Genomic DNA, 19,062 nt, shown 5'->3' on the forward strand with positions numbered 1-19,062 from the left:
TAAATAAATCTTCTGCACAGCTAAGGAAGCCATCATCCAATTGAAAAGTTAACCTACTCAGTGGGAGAAGATACATGCAAATCATAAGTCTGATCAGTGGTTAATACCCAAAATATATAAAGAATTCCTATAACTCAATAGCAGAAAACCAAGTGAATAGCATAGTTTCTTACAAATGATCGGTGAATAGTTTTGTGGATAAATAAATGTGTGAGAAAAGTCAGGACCTTTTTAAGGTTTGAAATGCAAGTAGCATCTGAAGTAGAAAGCTGGCTGAATAGCTAATAAACTTTTAAATCTGGAAGATTCTTTGGAATATGTTGCATTTTTCCTCGAAAGTATTATGATTGGTTTGTAGTCCTTTCTCCCACTATCTAGATACTGATTTTGAATAGTCATAAGTAATTTGGTGGTGATAGTTTTAAAGCCCTTATACAAAATACTGTTTTACAGCAGTTTTCCTACTATTTTCTTGAGTTTTGATCAGAATCAAGAATACAAGTAGTAAAGACTAATTATATGGCAATGGGGTTTATTCTACTCTAAACTAATATACAGAAAAACTTAGTTTCTCATCACATACCTGATCTGTCTTCTCAAAAATAATAGATTTTCAGAGAGTCTGATGATTTTCTTTTTAGGTATTTCTGTGGCTCAAGGCCACAATTCCCTTCATGTCTACTCATTGCTCATAATAATTACTCTGTTTTTTCTTTAACTGATTGCTACTTTTTTTTTTTTTTTTTTACCTTCCTTCCTATCTAAGTTTAGAAGGGTAAGATTGTTTCACATTGTGGCATAGGAGATGGGAAGGGAATTGTGGGGAGAAATTACAGCTTAAGAGTTTATAATAAAGGAGGAGGGACCTGATTTGGGTAAGGTAGGATCCAAGGCCCAGAACTGATTCAGGAAATTCTTCTTTTCCAGTTATATTTTATTATTGTTGCTGATATTTATTTTCTGTTATTTTTTTATATGAAAGAGTAATTTAAAAACTCCCTTTTTAGATGCAAACAAGAAACCAATTTATTTGATTACAACACTGGATAATACGATGGAAGATCTGCTAACATTGGAATATGTGAAGGTAAGTGGTTTGTATGCTTGCTGTGACTAATGTTGTAATCGATTTTTGTAAGTTTAGTTAGATTCAGCTTAATCTTCATTTTAATGTGTTTCCTAAAACTCCTGAAACTTTAAGGTTTTCTTATTTTGTCATCCTTTGTTAGTTTTAATTTATAAACAATATAGAAAAATAATAGGCCTCTGTTCTAAGTAGAACTGACATGAAGTTTTGAGTTTTTTCCCTCCATCAGATAACCCCCCCAAAAAAAACCCAAACCTTTTTTTTTTTTTTTTTAAAGTCTTATTTTATTTGCGAGAGAGAGAGGGGGAGCATGCATTGGGGTGGGGGATGGGGGAGAGGGGTGAAAAGAGAAGGAGAGATAATCTCAAGCAGACTCCCTCTGAGCATGGAGCCCAATGCTGGTCTTGATCTCATGACCCTGAGTTGGAGGCTTAACCGACTGAGCCACCCAGGCGCCCCAAAACCCAAACCTTTTAATCTTGATGGAATTTATTATGGCATATGATACGAGATGAGGCTTTCATTTGATTACCCACTGTTATCTGAAGTTGCCTCATTTTCCTGGTTTCAATGACTCTATTCCTTTTCTATTGACTTACGGTACTCATTTCATCATTTGTTAAGTTTTTCTATGTACTAGGGTCTAGTTAAGGTTTATTCCATGTTTTCATTGACCTATTTTTATGTAAGTGCCACATTAATTTAATAATTACTTTATCATAGGGGCGCCTTGGTGGCACAGTCAGTTGAGCTTCCCACTCTTGGTTTCCCCTCTGGTTATGATCTCAGGGTTGTGCGATCAAGCCCTACCTCAGGCTCTCTGCTCAGCATGGAGTCTGCTTGGGTTTCTCTCTCCCTCTCCCTCTGTCCCTCCCCCCTACACTTGTGCACTCTGTCTCTTGCTCGCTCTCTCTCTCTCTAAAATAAATATATAATAATAAAATCTTAAAAAAATAATTAGGGGCGCTTAGGTGATGTAGTTGGGTAAGTGTTGGACTCTTGGTTTCAGCTCAGGTCATGTTCTCAGTGAGGATTCTTCTAAAGTTTCTTATTCTCCCTCTGCACTTTCCCATCCTCATGCATGCTCTCTCTAAAATAAATAAATATTTTAAAAAATGCTTTATCATAATAACAGTGCCGAAAGAGTATTTTATCGCTTTTAAGACCATTTTTACTATTATTGATGTAGATATTTTAGAGTTTTTGTTTTTTATGCATTTAATAGCTTTTATATGACAAGCATTCTAGATCTAAAGATAATGCACAGTATTTGGACACTTGATAGACAATTCTGTTGCATAGAGGAAGAATTAGGAAGGCCCTTATGAAGTTGCAATTGGATATACTATATGTCTTCCTAGATAGTCAAACAGATTTGCTTTTTTTTCTCTTTGGATAGGCTGAAAAGAATCTACCCAACTTGAAAAGTACTTATAACAATGCTGTGCAACTGATTAAGGTATGAGTGAATAATAATTTAATTTAGATACTGTATTTCTAAGTAAATATATTATGAAAACTGTCTTATAACTGGAACTGTATGATCCTTGAGGATAAAAATGGAATATTATAAATATTATAATTGACAAACCATAGTGCCTTATACTGAGCAGCAAACAAATATTTATTGACCTATTACTAAAATCAGCTTTGTTCTTTAGGTGAATTTTTCCTCTTTGGATATTCATTTACATACTGAAGCACTTCTGAATACAATAAATTATTTTAGTAATATAATTCCACAATTGGAAGAAAAACCAGCCACAGTGTCTGTTGCAGAGACTGAAGACAAAGGAGAGGTCGTTAAAAAAATGCGTATGTTTAAAATTCAGCTTCTAAGTTTTTTTACCATGTGGATCAATAATAAATTAGCTTTTGCTTTATTATTCATGCATAATATTGGCTTCAGAATTCTATTGCCTAGATTAATATCTAGAAAGATTATTATATACCAGGTAAATTTTAGAAAATGATACTTAAAGTAATTACCAGTTAAGAAAATGTGGCTTTTATTTATCATATTAGTCTTTTTAGTCAGATATTATACAGTGCTAGTGTTTGATTTGGATTAAAATTAATGCATTTAATATCATAATCTTAGATTAGAAAAATAGAACTAAGAAAATTTGAATCATTTCAGTGTTTTTTAATTAAGTACTTTTTAAGCAATGAAAAGTTGCAGGTTTGACAATGAGAAGTATTACCTTGTGATCATTGTGTCTCAAATGATTTCTGATTTTACAACTATAATTTTTTAGTTTCAAATGTTAGTCTCATCTAGGAACCATTTTTTGTTGTGTCTGATTTGTTTGGCTTTGTTTTCATTAGGTTTGATTGGGTTTTTTTTTTTTTTTTTTTTTTAGAATTCCTAATTAAGTGGGGATATCTAGCTTGCTTTCAGTAGAATGGCAAATCAGATTTTCCTCTAGTATTATCATTAATTTTTCTTATACTTCAGTTACTTTATAAGGGTAGTGAGGTGACTACTAAACTTTTTCCTTATGTTTTACAATTTTTTTTTTTTGCAGCTTTAAAACTATCCAAGAACGAAGATGTTATTACCTTGCAGATTTTAGCAGAATTATCTTGTTTACAGATCTTTATTCAAGATCAGAAACGTAACATTGCTGAAATTAAGATCGAAGGTAATAAAATTTCAGGAAAAATTAATTCACAACTATTAAATGAAAGAAAAGCCATTTAATCATCCTTGTATTCCCTTAGGGCTTGATTCTGAGATCATTATGAGGCCTGCTGCAACTGAAATAAATGCAAAGCTAAGGAATATAATTGTTTTGGATTCTGATAAGACAGCTGTATACAAAAAGGTATGAATTTGTTTATGTTACTTAATAGTATCTCATTAAATATGCTTGTCCTTAAACATTGGTCATAGGTATAAATTAGGTGTCAGAATTTAGCAATGTGGGTTATTAAGTGGAAGGGTTTTGGAGTTAGGCATAACCGGGTTTGTATCTTAGCTCTGTTCCTTAGCAGTTGAGTGACCTAAACTAAAATTCTGTTTCTTTATTTGTAAAATGGGGATTAAGTATCTCATAAATAAGTTTACATAATGCTCCTGAAACATAGTTGGGGGCTGAGGAGGGGCAGTTAGTAAATACCTTTCTCATTTTGTTTTCTTTTTGTTCTCTTCAAATACTGTGAACCTTGTGATGCATTTCAGATTTCAAGAGCAGAGGGTATGAAGTCAGATTGAACAGATGAGATTATTTTTTAAGCTTATTTTCATGGGTGCCCACTCTGGTATAGCTGTTCACAATGTTAACAGAGGCCTTTGAACTGGATGGCTAGTGGTCGAAGGGACAGGTATTAGTACTGGATATAAGACGGTAAGGTTCTTGGTTCAGATACTGTTGTAGAGTTGGGCAGGTAATTTTTGAACAGCGGAGCCTCTAGGTGAGATGGTATATTTAAGAGAGTGAAGAGAATATCAGGTAGTAGGATCAGAAAAGGCTGAGGCACTTCTGGAGTCACGAAGTCAGAGTTTGGAGTGTGAAAGGAAGTAAGTGAATACGCTTAGCTAATAAAACCGATGAGATACAGGGATGACCTGATTTTTATGTTAAATAAAAATCCTTACTCTTTATATTTTCTTCTTCCGGCTTACTAGTGTGTGATAAAAAGAGTGCCATAGCATTAAATGTGTGTAGTCCACAGTAATAAGGAACAAGAAATTTTCTGGAATCCATGATTTAATGTGCTTCTATTGCTTTTATTTAAGAAAAAAACAAAGTACTAAAGCATTTAAGAAGTAGATTATCCATTTTATTTGCCCTGTCTAGGAAGTAAAGCTCACGTAAATAAGTCCATCTACTAAAAGTCATACAAGTAGTTAGTAATGGAACTGATAATGTAACCGAAGGCATTTACTTTTTTCTCCTTATTTTTATTACTAATGCATCTATAAGGTTAAAAAAAAATCAATTTATAAAAAAGCTACAAAATGAAGTTTCTTACTTCGGTCTTATTGCCCCATCCCCATTTCCCTCTCCCTACTCTGGGTGTACATAATTTTTTGACTTTGATTCTAGTGTACATAATTTTTTATGTATTTTTTTAAAGATTTTATTTATTTATTTTAGAGAGTGCATTTGGGGGTGGGGAGGAGAGGCTGGGGAACAGAAGGGGAGGGAAAGGGAAAGGGAGAGAAGCCCATGCAGACTTCATGCAGAGCACAGAGTCCAATGCGGGGCTCGATCTCATGACCCAGAGATTATGACCTGAGCTGAAACCAAGAGTCTGATGCTTCACCAACTGAGCCACCCAGGTGTCCCTCCAATGTACATGATTTTTAAACAAACTGCCTTGGTTCGGTAACTCTCCACATGTCAAGGAATTGGACAGCATTTTGCCCCAGCCCAAAGCTTCCTAATTACTGTGCCATGACAGACTGTTGTGCCCTGAATGGGTTTTGGGCATAATAATGTATTTAGCCCCCTCAGCTTTTTTGGGAAATTGGGTAAAGGATACCTAGAGTTCTCCGACTATTTGAATCTGCCCTGAAGCATCATCCTCTATTTACCCTAGAACCATTGTACAGATAATTGTTATTTATGTGTGTTATAAATAATATAGAAAAACATAGAATCTGAGGATTCTAGCTGATCTAACATTCTTATGAAATAAGATCTCATTGTAAATTAGTTTCTTATATCTTTTTTACAGAAGTGTTTTAAAAGTGAATGTTTACAAAGATTACCCACTTATTAATGTTCGTTAATTCTGGGTGATATGTATGTATTTCTGATTATTGGAGTTTGGACAGATAGATGTAACAGTAGATGATCAGGCACTGATACAGTAATTTTATGGCCTAAAAAATTGAGGATAAAGGTTATTTTTTTTCTCATAGGCCGATCAGTTTCCTTTGAGAAAAGTACTATAAATATAAGCCTGATAGTCTAGATTCTAGGAGCTACAATGGTTGAAGAATGTTGGAGACCTCACCTTTCAATTTACAGATTTTTACTAAAAATGCACATTTTTTAGTTTTATTTACCCGTTTCTTGCACGTGGTATCTCCTATGCCATATCCTCTCTACTCTAAACTCTGTCTTAAGCAAATTTCTTTTCTTCTCTTGGGCTTTATTGGGGGGTGGAGGGGGGTAGTCACAGGGTCACTCAGGTGACTTGTGGAAAATAGTCTGTTATTTTATTAGCAATATTTGGAATATTACAGTCAACAAAAGATGCAAAGTCCCTCTCCTGGGGTAAATAATAAAAAATGTTATTAGGGAGTGATAAGAGCTTTGAAAACCAATAAAGTAGGATAATATGATAGTGATTCTAATATTGTCTTAGGATTATCAGGAAATCCCTTTCTGAACATTTGAGTGAAATCTGAATCAATTGTAGATGTGGAAAGAGCATTCCAGGTAGAGGAAATAGCAGCTCGGGTTTGTGGCAGAAAGGTACTTGGCATATTTGGGAGGCCATAAAGGGCCTCAGTAACCATTATATAGAATTCTTTCCTGGTTTCTTTTCTCCTTTTTAAATCCAGGTTTACTTTACTTTTAGTAAAATTTACCCTTTTTAGGGCATAGTTCCTGGAGTTTTGTTGAACACCTACAACTGCCTACAACTGTGTAACTTCCAACACCTTTAAGGATAATAGATTTGATCTCTCACCTCCCAGAAGTTACTCCTGCCCTTTGTAGTTACCCCTTCTCCCCACCCTAGCACTAGGAGTCTGTTTTTTGTCCCTGTAGTTTGCCATTTCCAGAACATTAAATAAATGGAATACTGCAGTATGTACCTTTTGAGTCTGATTCTTTCTTAGCACATGCAATTTTAATTTTTGTCTTTTTTTTTTTTTTTTTTTGACCCAGTCTGACTAGAGATTCATCAATTTTATTAATCTTTTCAAAGAACCAGCTTTGGGTTCAGTTCATTGTTCTTTGTTTTAAATTTCATTTATTTCTCCTCTTTATTTCCTACCTTCAGCTTGTTTGGATTTAATTTCTTCTTTTCCTAGTTTCTTAAGGTAGAAGCTTAGATTATTGATTTGAGATCTTATTTTCTAATACAGGCATTTACTGCTATAAATTTTCCTTTAAGCACTGCTTTAGTTGTATCCTATAAATTTTGATATGTTTATTTTTATTCAGTTCAAAATATTTTCTAATTTCTCTTATAACTTTATCTTTTACCCATGGTTTATTTAGAAGTTTGTTGTTTAACCTCCAAATATTTTGAGATGTTTTTCAGATTTCTTTCTGTTACTGATTTCCAGTTTAAATCTGTTGTAAGAGAAGAAACTTTTTTTGTTCTTTTAAACATGTTAGTGTTTGTTTTATGGGCCATAAAATGTGAATGCTCCAAATACACTTGAAATTATTGTGTATATCTGGGTGTCACTGGGTTGCATGTTCCATAAATGTCAGAGCATGTAGGTTGGTTGACAACAATCCTTCCTTATCAAGGAAGGATTGTTGAAATTTCAACTGTGGATTTTTCTCTTTCTCCTTTCACTTATCTCAATTTTTGCTTCATATGTTGAGAGATCTCATATATAGAACTTTATACTTTCAGGGTGAATTGACCCTTTTGTGATTATGGAGTATCTCTCTGTGTCCTTGGTAATTGCCCTTATTCTGAAGTCTGCTTTGGTAGTATATAGCCACTCCAGATTTCTTTGATTAGTGTTTGCATGGTATATCTTTTTCTATCCTTTCGCTTTTAATCTGTCTTTATATTTAAAGTGGGTTTCTCAGAGGCAGCATGTATTTCAATCTTGCTTCTTTATCCAGTCTGACAATCTCTTACTTTTAATTGATGTCTGGGCCATTTAAAAAAATCCAATTATTGACATGGTTGGTTTGAAATTTGCTCTCTCTAATTGTTTTCTGTTTTCTGGTTTTGTTCTATTTGTTATATTGCTTCCCCTCATTTAACCTAATTTTGGATTGTTTATCATTGATTTTATGATTTCCCTTGGGTTTTACAAAACATATTTTTAATCACAGTCTACCTTGTAATAATGTTTTACCACTTCATGTATATCTTATAATACTATCAGTTCCTAATTTTTATCTTCCATGACATTATTGTACTATGTTTTATTTTTGTGTAAACTGAAAATCCATAATACATATGTACTGATTTTGGTTTAGTCAGTTTTCTTTAGAGAAATTAATTTTTTTAAAAAAAGATCTTTTATATTTAAGTTTACTCTAGCCATCACTGGAACTAATTTCTTCATGTAGCTTCAGATTTCTGTCAATTTTGTTTCTCCTTGAAGAACTTTATCATTTCTTACAATGCAAGTCGGCTGGTACTGGATTCTCTCAGCTTTTTGGGGGAAGGAGGGATGAGAACTGGAAAAAACCCCAAAAAACCAAAAAAACAATTTTATTTCACTTTCATTTTCTGTTTGAAATTTTTGCTGGGTATAGGATTTTGTGTTCATAGGGCTTTTTTCCTCCCATTTCAAACTCTTATTAAAGATGTGGCTGCATTAGTCTTTCTTATACATGGTTTTGACAAGAATTTTGTATTATCTCTTTCCTTTGTACATATTTCTCATTTTTATATGCCTGCTTTCAGGATTTGTGTATGGTGTGTCTAGGTGTATTTAAGTATATTATAATATTTATTCTTTTTGGGGTTTTCTGAGCTTCTTGCATTTGTCTACATTATTTTTCATTATCTTTTCAAATAGTTCTTTTGCCTCTTTTTCCTCCCCCCTCCTTTTCCTTTTCCATTCCTTCCTTGTTCTTACTCCTCTTGGATTCCAAAAATTCTTACTAGATTCTTGTTAGGCATTGTCCCACAACCTTTGATTCATCTCTTCAGTGTTTTCCCCATTTTTTTCCTCCTGTTTCAGTTTGGATAATTTCTATTAAGCTGTTCTTAAGTTCACTGATTTTTATCCTTGGCTCTGTTGAACCCACGTATTAACCCATAGAAGATATTCTTCATCTCTGTTACCAAGTTTTTTTTTTTTAATCTTAAATATTTTCTTGATTCTTCTTTCTCTTTCTTTGCTGATATTCATCTGTTCATGCATATTTTCCACCTTTTCTACTAGAAGCATTTACCGTATTAATCATAGGAACTTAAACTTCACTGCCTGAAAGTTCCAACATGTGTGTTACAGGCAGGCCTGGTCCTGTTGATTTCTTTGTCATTTGTTGCGTTTTCTTTTTCCTTGCTTTTTGCGGTGTATCTTAGTTACTGATTGAATGTGAGAGATCATGTATGGGACACATACTGAAATGAATAGTATTTATGTCTGATAATGGGTACTTTTTCTGCTAGGCTATTAGCATGGAGGTTGAGACGATTTAATGGAGAGCTGAGCTGGGTTTGAGTTTTCTTGTTTAATATGATTGCCTTAATTATACCACTACTTCAGATTCCTTCAGCTGTATTTTGTGCTTAGGATGGGGGACTTTGTTCCTGGAATGCTGCTTCATGCTATGCATTTGGTCTTCCCTCTACTTCCATACCTTAGGAATTTCTCTTTCTGTACTCTTGACTCTTTCTTTGATGATAGTTTACTGCTGCTTTTTCATCAGTGCTTGCCTGCTTGATGGTGAGTATTTTGTTGTGGGGGAGGTGTTTTGAGTAGGCTTGTCATTTGTCCTAGTCCTGTTTCAGTCCTAGCCATACCTGTTCCTTTAGGCATTTGTGAGGTGCCTGGGTGGCCAGTCAGTTAAGCATCCGACTCTTGATTTCAGCTTAGGTCATGATCTCAGGGTCCTAAAATGGAGCCATGTGTCAGGCTCCACACTCAGCAGGGAGTCTGCTTCTCTCTCCCTCTACCGTCCCCCTGCTTGCATGCGCTCTTTCTCTAAAATAAATCTTTAAAAAAAAAATAGGGCATTCTTGATGAATCTGTCCCTCTTTTCCATGGTATCTGACTCCTATCTTTGTAGTTCCTATGTGGGAGAGAATATTCTTCCCTGCCCTAGGAGAAGGTGACCTAGAATGGTGTGGCCCCTAGAAGATTTTTCCCCATGAGTGTAGAAGGAGTTTTCTTTTATCCTAGCCCCTTAGGTGTAGTAGCTTCACCTGTTCCCGAGGCAACAAAGTATTGCCTTTCTCCTAGGGTTTTTTGTTTTGTTTTAAGATTTATTTATTTATTTATTTATTTATTTAGAGTTTGTGTGAATGGGGGGAGGGGCGGGGGAGAAGGAGAGAATTCTTAAGCAGACTCCCCACTGAGTGCAGAGCCCTAGGCAGGGCTGGATCTCTGGATCCTGAAACCATGACTCGAGCCAAAACCCAAGTGTCGTATGCTAACTGACTGAGCCACCCAGGTGCCCCTCTCCTAGTTTCTTAAGGTTTTGTTTTGAGAAGAGAATAATCCTGGTGGTCCTTTGGCCCTTTTTGTAGTGAATACTTCTCCCTCTTCCAGGGTCATAACCAAGGAAAGCTTTCTCTCATCTTCTAGGGCCCTTTTTGCAGTGAAGACTTCGTCTTCCAGGGTCATAACCAAGGAAAGCTTTCTCTCATCTTCTACTCTGCCCCCAGTATTTCTCATAAGCTCCCAGCAGAGAGCTCCCAGTGAAGTCCTTGCAACTGGGAGTGAACTCTTGGATTTGTGGCTGCCAGAGATTCTGTATCTCACATTAGTCCATAGTCCACCTTTACCATTTTAGCTGAGTTCTTATCTAGCTTGTATGGTACCTGGCATCTCTTTCTCCTTCCCCTTAACACAGGTGAGCTGGTGCTTGTATTCTGTCTCTCCTGAAGGTGCTTTTTTTATCCTTAGATTTTAGGCTGCTTGGTTGGTTGTAGCCTCAAATTTATAATGGTTTTTAAGAAAAGTTATGATTTTATAGTTTATCTGGTTCTTTGTTGTTGTTGTTGTGGTTGCTGTTAAGTTTGGAATGGGCCTCTGCCTAGCATTCTACATCTGAGACAGAAGCAGAATTCCTGTAGACTTCTTTTTTCAACCTCATCTTGCACCTCAGCCTTCAGAGCTCCTTAATTTCTTTGGTTCCTTAGGTTTTCTTTGTTCCATGTTGGAATTCATTTGCTTGTTGATGGCTCTTCAGCTTTCTGCCTTCTAGCATTTAGGAGGGTCAAGAAAGCTGTAAATCAACGAAATTAGTTCATGATATGTCCATCTTCCAAAATATTTTTGACATTTCACATGTGCTGTTGTTTCTACCATTTTTCACTAGTATTGCAGAACTTGAGATTTCAAACTGCTTTAGGTAAGTCTTGTTCAGCAGTTGAGATGACCCTTCACAAACTAGTAAGAGAAGTATAGTGATAGGAGGAGATTTTTGAAAAATCTGGAAAACCTATTCATGTATCTCAGATCAAGAGAAGTAGGTTTCATTAAGTTGCGGAGGTACAGCGTTTTTCAAACTTTTTGCAGTGACCAAATAATAACATTCATACGGCAACTCTCATTATACAAGTATATGCACTAAATGAAAATATATGGTCTGATCATTTTTCTTCAGTGTTCTCCATTAAAAAAAATGTTGGGCCAGACCTACTAAACTAATTTCATGACCCACAAAGGAAGTTGCCATCACCAATTTGAAAAACCTTGCAGTGTAGGTTCTGATAAAGATGTTAGAGGACACCTGCGTGGCTCAGTTGGTTGAGCGACCAATTCTTGATCTCAGCTCAGATCTCACTCTCAGAGCTGTGAGTCCGGGCCCTGCGTTGGGCTCTGCGCTGGGCGTGGGGCCTATGTTAAAACAAAACAAACAGAAAAACAGTGTTAGAATTACTGCTTTATTTGTACTTGGCTTGACTACTTAGAAGATTTTCCAAATATGTATGTATGTTTCATTATTTTGTGCTTTATTTTTGTACTGAAAGCACATTTTAAAAATGGATTCTGACAGTTAACTTTTCCCTCATTAAGGCTGTTTACATCACTGGAAAAGAAGTTTTTAGCTTCAAAGTGATTTCTTTTGTGGATGCAACTGCTGGTTCTGCATACACAGATATGAATGTGGTTGACATTCAAATTAATTTAACTGTTGGTTGCATTGAAGTGGTTTTTGTCACAAAATTTCTTTATTCTATATTGGTAAGTATGTTTATCAAATTTTTTATTTTTTCCTACTAGTTGGAAATTGCCGGGTGTCAGACATATTGGTAAAGAGCAAAAATTCCTTGCTTTTTTTTTTTTTCCTGATTTTTCATAATTTTCTGGGTATCCTTTATCATAACTGAAATACATAGTGTGTTATTTATATAAAATCATTTTCGCATAGGAATAGTCCAGTTAATTCAAACATGCATACTAATGTATTAAATGTACGTTATATACCATATATAGGATTTGTTATATATATCAATGGATTTCTTTATATGTAATTGGTTTAAGTCTTTGTTTTACCTGACTTAAAATTATAATTAAAAATACTAAATATATAATTGAAGTTTGTTTTGGTCTCATGTAATCATTATGGAAATTATAGTTTCTATTGCATATTATAACTGTAATCATCTGGGGCTTTAAAGAGTTGAAAATGAATCTTTGTATGATCCTGCCATAAGGTGTTTGAGTCCTTTTTCTCCTTTTCATTGTTTTTTTCTGGTGTTTTTCCCTTGCTGTCAGCTGATAATTTTTTCCTGTGAGTGTCCTACCTGTCTCTATGACTTCAGTATTCACTTTTTAAAAAAAATGTTTTCTGTAAATTTTGGTGTATAAACTAGATAATCAGTTGATTCTAAATAAATAATATTGCTGTTTTTGTGATCTTTTAAATTGAGGTTATAATGCAATTTTTTCTATAGCCATAAATTTTTTTCATACACAAATAGTAAAGATGAACAAGCATCCCTGGTCTAATTTTTATTTGTTCTGATTTATTTTTATAAATAAAAATCATTATGTCCCTAAGCCCTGCCTTTCACTCAAAAATTACTGAAAATAAATTGTTTTGAAACATGAAGTACAATTTTAAAATTAAGTATAATTCTAGATATATTTTATGTTACTGAAGTATTTTTTAGAGTTCAGAATTAAACTTTAGAGTTCTTGACAAACATATTTTACTATTTTTTCAATTACTTTTTATCTTACAAACATAAATAAGCTGTCTGTCCATTGAGGCTCTATAGGGAAATATAGTATGCTTCCTTAGCCATTAGGAAAAGTGAGATAATAAAGGGAAGGAGTTGCCAGTGAAACCTTGCAATATCCGCATGTTGCTCTGTTCCAGGGACAAGATTTTTGTTTTTTCACTATGTTTCTGTATCCTGGTGTTTCTCAACTTTTATTGCAGAAAATTGAGATTTAATACGGACAATGAGACTTTGAATAAAGAATGCTTGGTTGTACCAAGAAAAAATTTTTCTCATGGAGGTAAAATCAAAACTATCAAGATACATTTAACAATCATTAATTAATGGTAACCGTAAGAATATAATTCTGTTATCTTTTAGGCTTTTATAGATAATTTTCAAGCGGCTAAACAAGCCTTGGCTGAGGCTACTGTTCAGGCAGCAGGAATGGCTGCTACTGGTGTAAAAGAATTGGCACAGAGGAGTTCTAGAATGGCGTTGGATGTTAACATCAAAGCCCCAGTGGTGGTCATCCCACAGTCTCCAGTTTCTGAAAATGTTTTTGTTGCTGATTTTGGACTAATTACAATGACAAACACATTCCATATAATAACAGAGAGCCAGAGCAACCCCCCGCCCGTTATTGATTTGATAACAATAAGGTTGAGTGAAATGCGACTCTACAGGTAAGCTTTTTTAAGTACATTTGTGGAGAATGCAATCGTTTTCAAACTTTTTACATTAAAGGTTTTGGTATCCTGAGTCTTCTGTCTACAGGGAGATTTTATTTTATATAACTACTGAATTTTGAGATATTTTTCTTCCCCAGGGTTTTTGGCAAGATCTATTATACTCTTCCAGTTCTTTGAAAACCTAGATGGTATTTGAAAATCACTCCTTAGGTAATTAGGAACACTGTACAATTTATTATCTGAGGATGTATATTTGTGCTTATTTGTAGTTCTTTGTAAATTACAAGGTTAAGAAAAAAGAATTTCTAATATAATACATTTACTCACTTTGTAAATACAGCATTGCTCAAACTACTCTATCAGCTTCGTGCTGTGGATCTGATGCTCTAATTTAAAACAAAATAAAACACAGTAGAATACAATCATGCAATCATTGGGCATAGGATTATAAATTAGGAGAATAAGTGAATCTCCTAATACTAATTAGGAGAATAAGAGAATAAGTGAATAGTTCCAGAACTACTTAACTGTGTTTCCATGCTATTTCTAATCACCTGTTCTAGATTTAGCACTCTCTTTCTTTTCTGACTTGGATCCGTCTCTATTTATACCACTCACTTGCCCTCTTCTTCCCCCGTCATTTTTCTTTGATCTCATTTTCCTTGTCTCATTCCCCTTATTTTGCTACCTCTACTTCTCTTTGACCTCTGGCTGGTCTGGCTCCCTCCAGCCCTTCTTTCTTTCTTTTTTTTATTTTTAATTTTAATTTTAATTTTAGTTTATTTTTAATTTTTAAGTAAGCTCTGTGCCCAACATGGGGCTCAAACTCATGACCCTTAGATCAAGAGTCACATGCTCTACCGGGTGAGCCAGCCAGGTTCCCCTGGCCCTTATTTCTATTAGTTGAATATTTTTAAGGCAGCTATATTGAGATATAATCGGCATGTAATAAATTGCGTCTCTTTAAAGTATACAGTTTGAAAAGTTTTGACATGGATACATACGTGACAGTTTGTGTACAATTGTAGTATTTCTTAAATGTTTGGTAGAATTCACCATTGAAGCCATTTGGGCCTGGAATTTGCTTGTGGAAGATTTTCAACTGCAATTTCCATTTCTTTAATAAACTCAGGACTATTAAAATTATTTTTTTTCTTAAGTGATCTTTAATTTTTTCGCAAGAAATTTGTCCATTTCATCTCAGTTGTAAAATTTTATGGCATAAAGTTGTCCATAATACTCCTGTTATTCATTAATATCTGTAGTGTTATCCCCATTATTCTTGATATTTATAATTTTATGTCATTTTACTAATCTTAATGAACTACCTTTTGATTTTCTCTTTTTCATTGATTTCTTCTCTGATATATATTATTTTTTTCTGCTTACTTTGGGTTTAATTTTGCTCCTTTTGTAGGTATCTTTTGGTGGTAGCTAAGATTACCGCTTTGAACATATCTAATGTAGACACTTAGTGTTAAAATTTCAGAGTTCCTCTCTATAGCTCTTCTCTCTGGCATTTTACCATATGAACTTAGCTGCCTTGTTCTTTTTGGACTCTCAGCTCTGTCTTCTCAACTTGGTGGACTTTGCCGGTCTTTTCCTGGCTTACCCCTCCCTTTGCCCTTGCCTGTAAATTATCTCAAAACAATGAAAGTTGGGGCAATCCTAGGGCTTACTTTGTTTTTTTACCACCTCTCAGAAATGACAGTTGCCTGATGTTCTGTGTCTTGAAAACCACTTCTTAATGTTTTTTATGTGGGTTTTTTTGGTGAGGGGGAGTTGTTTCAGGCAGGATGGTAAGCTTGGTTCACATTATTTCATCTTGGATGGAAGGAGAAATTTTCATCAATTGAGTATTTACGTACTTACTAAGCACCTAGTATATCCCAGGTACTGTGCTAGGAAGAAGTTTAATAACAGTCTTTACAAAGGATGAATAAATATTTTTTAGTACCTACCTCATTGTTGAGGTAGGTGTTATTTAATGAATTTACTGAGCTGATGCACAAAACTAGGATCACATTTAGATTTTGGAGGGGTTGTAGAAAACCAGGTGAAAAGGAGACAACACTGGAGGTTGAAAGAATGGTTTACTAACTACTGGAGTGATTCACATATGAATTCTATGTAATGCTGTCTAGGGTAGGGAAGTGAGGTAGTGGAGAACTAACCAGTAAAGAGAAATTTAAAAGTAGAATTTATAGTCAGAGATTGTTGAATGGATGTTAGGATTCAAGGAGAGAAGTTAAATTTGACTTTGGGTTGCAGGTTTGTAAAATTCAGTATTTGGTAATAATGCAGTTCACGGAGATAAGACAGAGCAATGCAGAAAAAACCGTTGAGTAGAGACATTGAGTTCTCTATTGGGCAAAATAACTTGGAAGTTGTTGTCTGACTTTGATATGGAGATATATAGAAAGAGATTGGAAGGCACTTGGACATGTGTGTGGATATTAGAGTGTTTGGACTTCTAGATATGGGAGTCCTTAGTAATACTTAGGTAGTTATTAAAGCCTTTATCACACAGTTTTTAGAGTGGGACACACGGGACAGAATGCTCACAAATGCCAATATGTAAGGAACATACATTTCTCAAAAGAGACTAAGAAAGAGCAGGCAGAGAGATGGGGGGCAATCCAGGGGGGTTGTTGAGACAATGTTGAGGACTCTGTTGATGTTGTTAACCATGAATTAATAGTACATGATTTTTTTTTTATGTAATACTTGATATTTGGTGTTAGATTCAGGCAAGCCTGAATTTTTAACAAGCAGGTGTGACTCAAGGGAGTGAAACAGGATTGTTAAATATTGAGATTGTTAAATATCCATCATGTTGATGGATAATGGAGATGGAAGAAATCAAAGACAAGAGGGTACTGATAGAGTAAAAGAATGTAGAGAGGGGTTTATAAACTGGAGATTCATCAATCTCAAAGTCTTCAAAAATAAACACTGACTAGTTGTTGATTGATTAAAGCAAGAAGTAGAAGGTGGTAAACCTGGTTGATATTATGCTTAAAGGGATAGGAGTGAGAGTTGGGGAATATCATTGCAAATTAAAGAAAACGATTTCTATATCTCTTAACCCTGAGATTGATAGGGTGTTGGAGAAAAATTGGCCTCTATTTAATAGAGCTCCATGGAAAGCCAGGTTTCAGTTAAGGTAATACATTTAGTGAAGACATTGGAAAAAGTAGAATGATTTGTTCAGCCAAGTCCAGATAATTCAAAAATCATAGGAAAATAGTGGGTGAGAGACTTCTATTTTAATAATAGACTAAAGAGTAACAATTTAAACTTTAGATGGCTCATTAACTTTTTAAACTGTATGAAAGTCTGAATTTACTAAAAAAGATTATCTATAATCACATCTTGCCTTATTTCAAGAAATGGTAGGTGTAAACTAGGTGTGAGCCTATATTACAAACAGATTGTTTTGAAGAGTTCGCTAAATATCTCTAGAGCATTAAAAATACTATTTTTATATCCAAAAATGAGTTAACTTTTTACTGAAGAAAAACTTAAAATGGTACTTGGATGAACAGAAAAGATTGCTGACAATATGACCACCCAAAGGTAAGTACTATTAATAATTTGGTGTTTCTTCTAGTTCATTATTTCTGCACATATGTTTAAGTTGAGTAAAATAAGAATTATGTTGTATATTTTGGATCATAAATTCATTTTTTCCCTTAACAGTATGCTATATTTTTCCATGTTATTTTGAGTTCAACATTTTTTTTTCTAAATATTTCATTTTATTCTACAGGCTTTTAAAAATTCATTTGCCTGGTGTTAGAATGATCCTAGGTTCTTTTGCTGTTATAAATAACACTATAGTGATTGATATAATTGTTCATCAATACTTATATGACATTCTACTCATGTCTTTAGGATAATTCATTTCCTACAGATGAATTTCTAGAAATAGAATTACTCAGTTATAGAGTATAACCGATTTCCCCTGAAATAATTTTAAAACGATTGATATTTGGAAATTCAGTTTGGTTACAGCTTCAGAGTAAAGCACATAAAGACAAATAAGTATTTCATATTTGTGGCCACCTTTATTGAAATCTTTTTGTTGCAAAGCTATTAATTGCAATGTAAAATTTTAAAAAGACATTTACAGTATTTCTATGAGGAAAATTGTAAAACTTAACCAATGACCAGAAAGAAATCTTGAATAAATGTGGAGAGAATATTTTCCTAGACCTAATAATATAGAGATGTCCCCTCCCATGGCAGACCAGTGCAAACCTTGCTGGCACCACACAGTCTGCCCCCGCATTCTCTGGTGGACCTTCTCCCTCCAACATGCCCTTGGCAGGAGTCCATCCAAAGAGGTGGCACAGGCCTGGCATTGTGCAGGCAGTACCAGCCAGCACCATTCCAAAGTGACTCCCAAAGTGAAGGGAAATAACCACACACAGCGGTTTACCCATGGCCTCAACAGTAGGCTGGGCGCCGACATCTGGTCTGATTGCAGTCTCACCCACTAACAAAAGCTTCTCAGGGACAACACAGGGAGAGGCATCTGTAGTTCATCGCTACCACTGCTCTGGCAAACACCTGGTCTGACCCAAGTTAGTAGGTGGCCCCAGACTGGACTACTAACAACACAGGGACCAAACTCTGCCCACAACAGGCAAAGAGAGCCACCTCAGGCAACAGGACTGAAGGCAAATTCAGCTCAATCAGAGTAGGGTGCACATAACACCTAGAGGATACTCCTGAAGCACCACATTCTGGTGAACAAAGAACATTGCACTGTAGAATGCTACAGGACTTCTTCATAAGGCCACAACTTTCAAGAGCAGGAGACATAGCTGATTTTTCTAACACATGGAAACAGACACAGAGTTCGACAAAATGAGGAGATGGAGGAATATGTCCCAGATGAAAGAACAGGACAAAATCATAGCAAGAGAGCTAAACAAAATGGAGATAATATACCTGACAGAGAATTTAAAGTAATGGTCATAAAGATACTCACTGGACTTGAGAAAAGAGGGGAGGACTTCAGTGAGAGCCTCAACAAAGAGAAAGAAGACATAACAGAACCAGTCAGAAGTTAATAACTCAATAACTGAAGTTTAAAATACATGAGAGGGAATAAATAGACTAGAGGAAGCAGAAAGATGGATCAGCGACCTGGGGGACAGAGCAATGGAAAGCAATCAAGCAACCAGAGAAAGAGAAAAGAATAATAAAAAAACGAAAGTAGATTAAGGGAACTCAGCAACACCATGAAGTGTAATAACACTCACACCA

The 19,062-nt window shown here is 34.9% G+C and overlaps 1 protein-coding gene across 4 annotated transcripts in view; it reads left to right on the forward strand.

The window, feature by feature from the left end:
* VPS13A (vacuolar protein sorting 13 homolog A) overlaps nt 1-19,062 on the forward strand; it is a 262,998-nt gene that overhangs the window by 126,818 nt on the left and 117,118 nt on the right. For all 4 annotated transcript variants that reach the window (XM_081804091.1, XM_081804093.1, XM_081804092.1 and 1 more), the window contains 7 exons: nt 1,008-1,087; nt 2,487-2,546; nt 2,749-2,902; nt 3,616-3,732; nt 3,812-3,915; nt 11,943-12,110; nt 13,475-13,779. In XM_081804091.1, coding sequence (XP_081660217.1) covers nt 1,008-1,087; nt 2,487-2,546; nt 2,749-2,902; nt 3,616-3,732; nt 3,812-3,915; nt 11,943-12,110; nt 13,475-13,779 — 988 coding nt within the window. The remainder of the gene's footprint in view (nt 1-1,007; nt 1,088-2,486; nt 2,547-2,748; nt 2,903-3,615; nt 3,733-3,811; nt 3,916-11,942; nt 12,111-13,474; nt 13,780-19,062) is intronic.

Source organism: Leptonychotes weddellii, chromosome 14, assembly GCF_054177405.1.
Source record: "Leptonychotes weddellii isolate Sample4059 chromosome 14, ASM5417740v2, whole genome shotgun sequence".
Classification (NCBI taxonomy): Eukaryota; Metazoa; Chordata; class Mammalia; order Carnivora; family Phocidae; genus Leptonychotes; species Leptonychotes weddellii.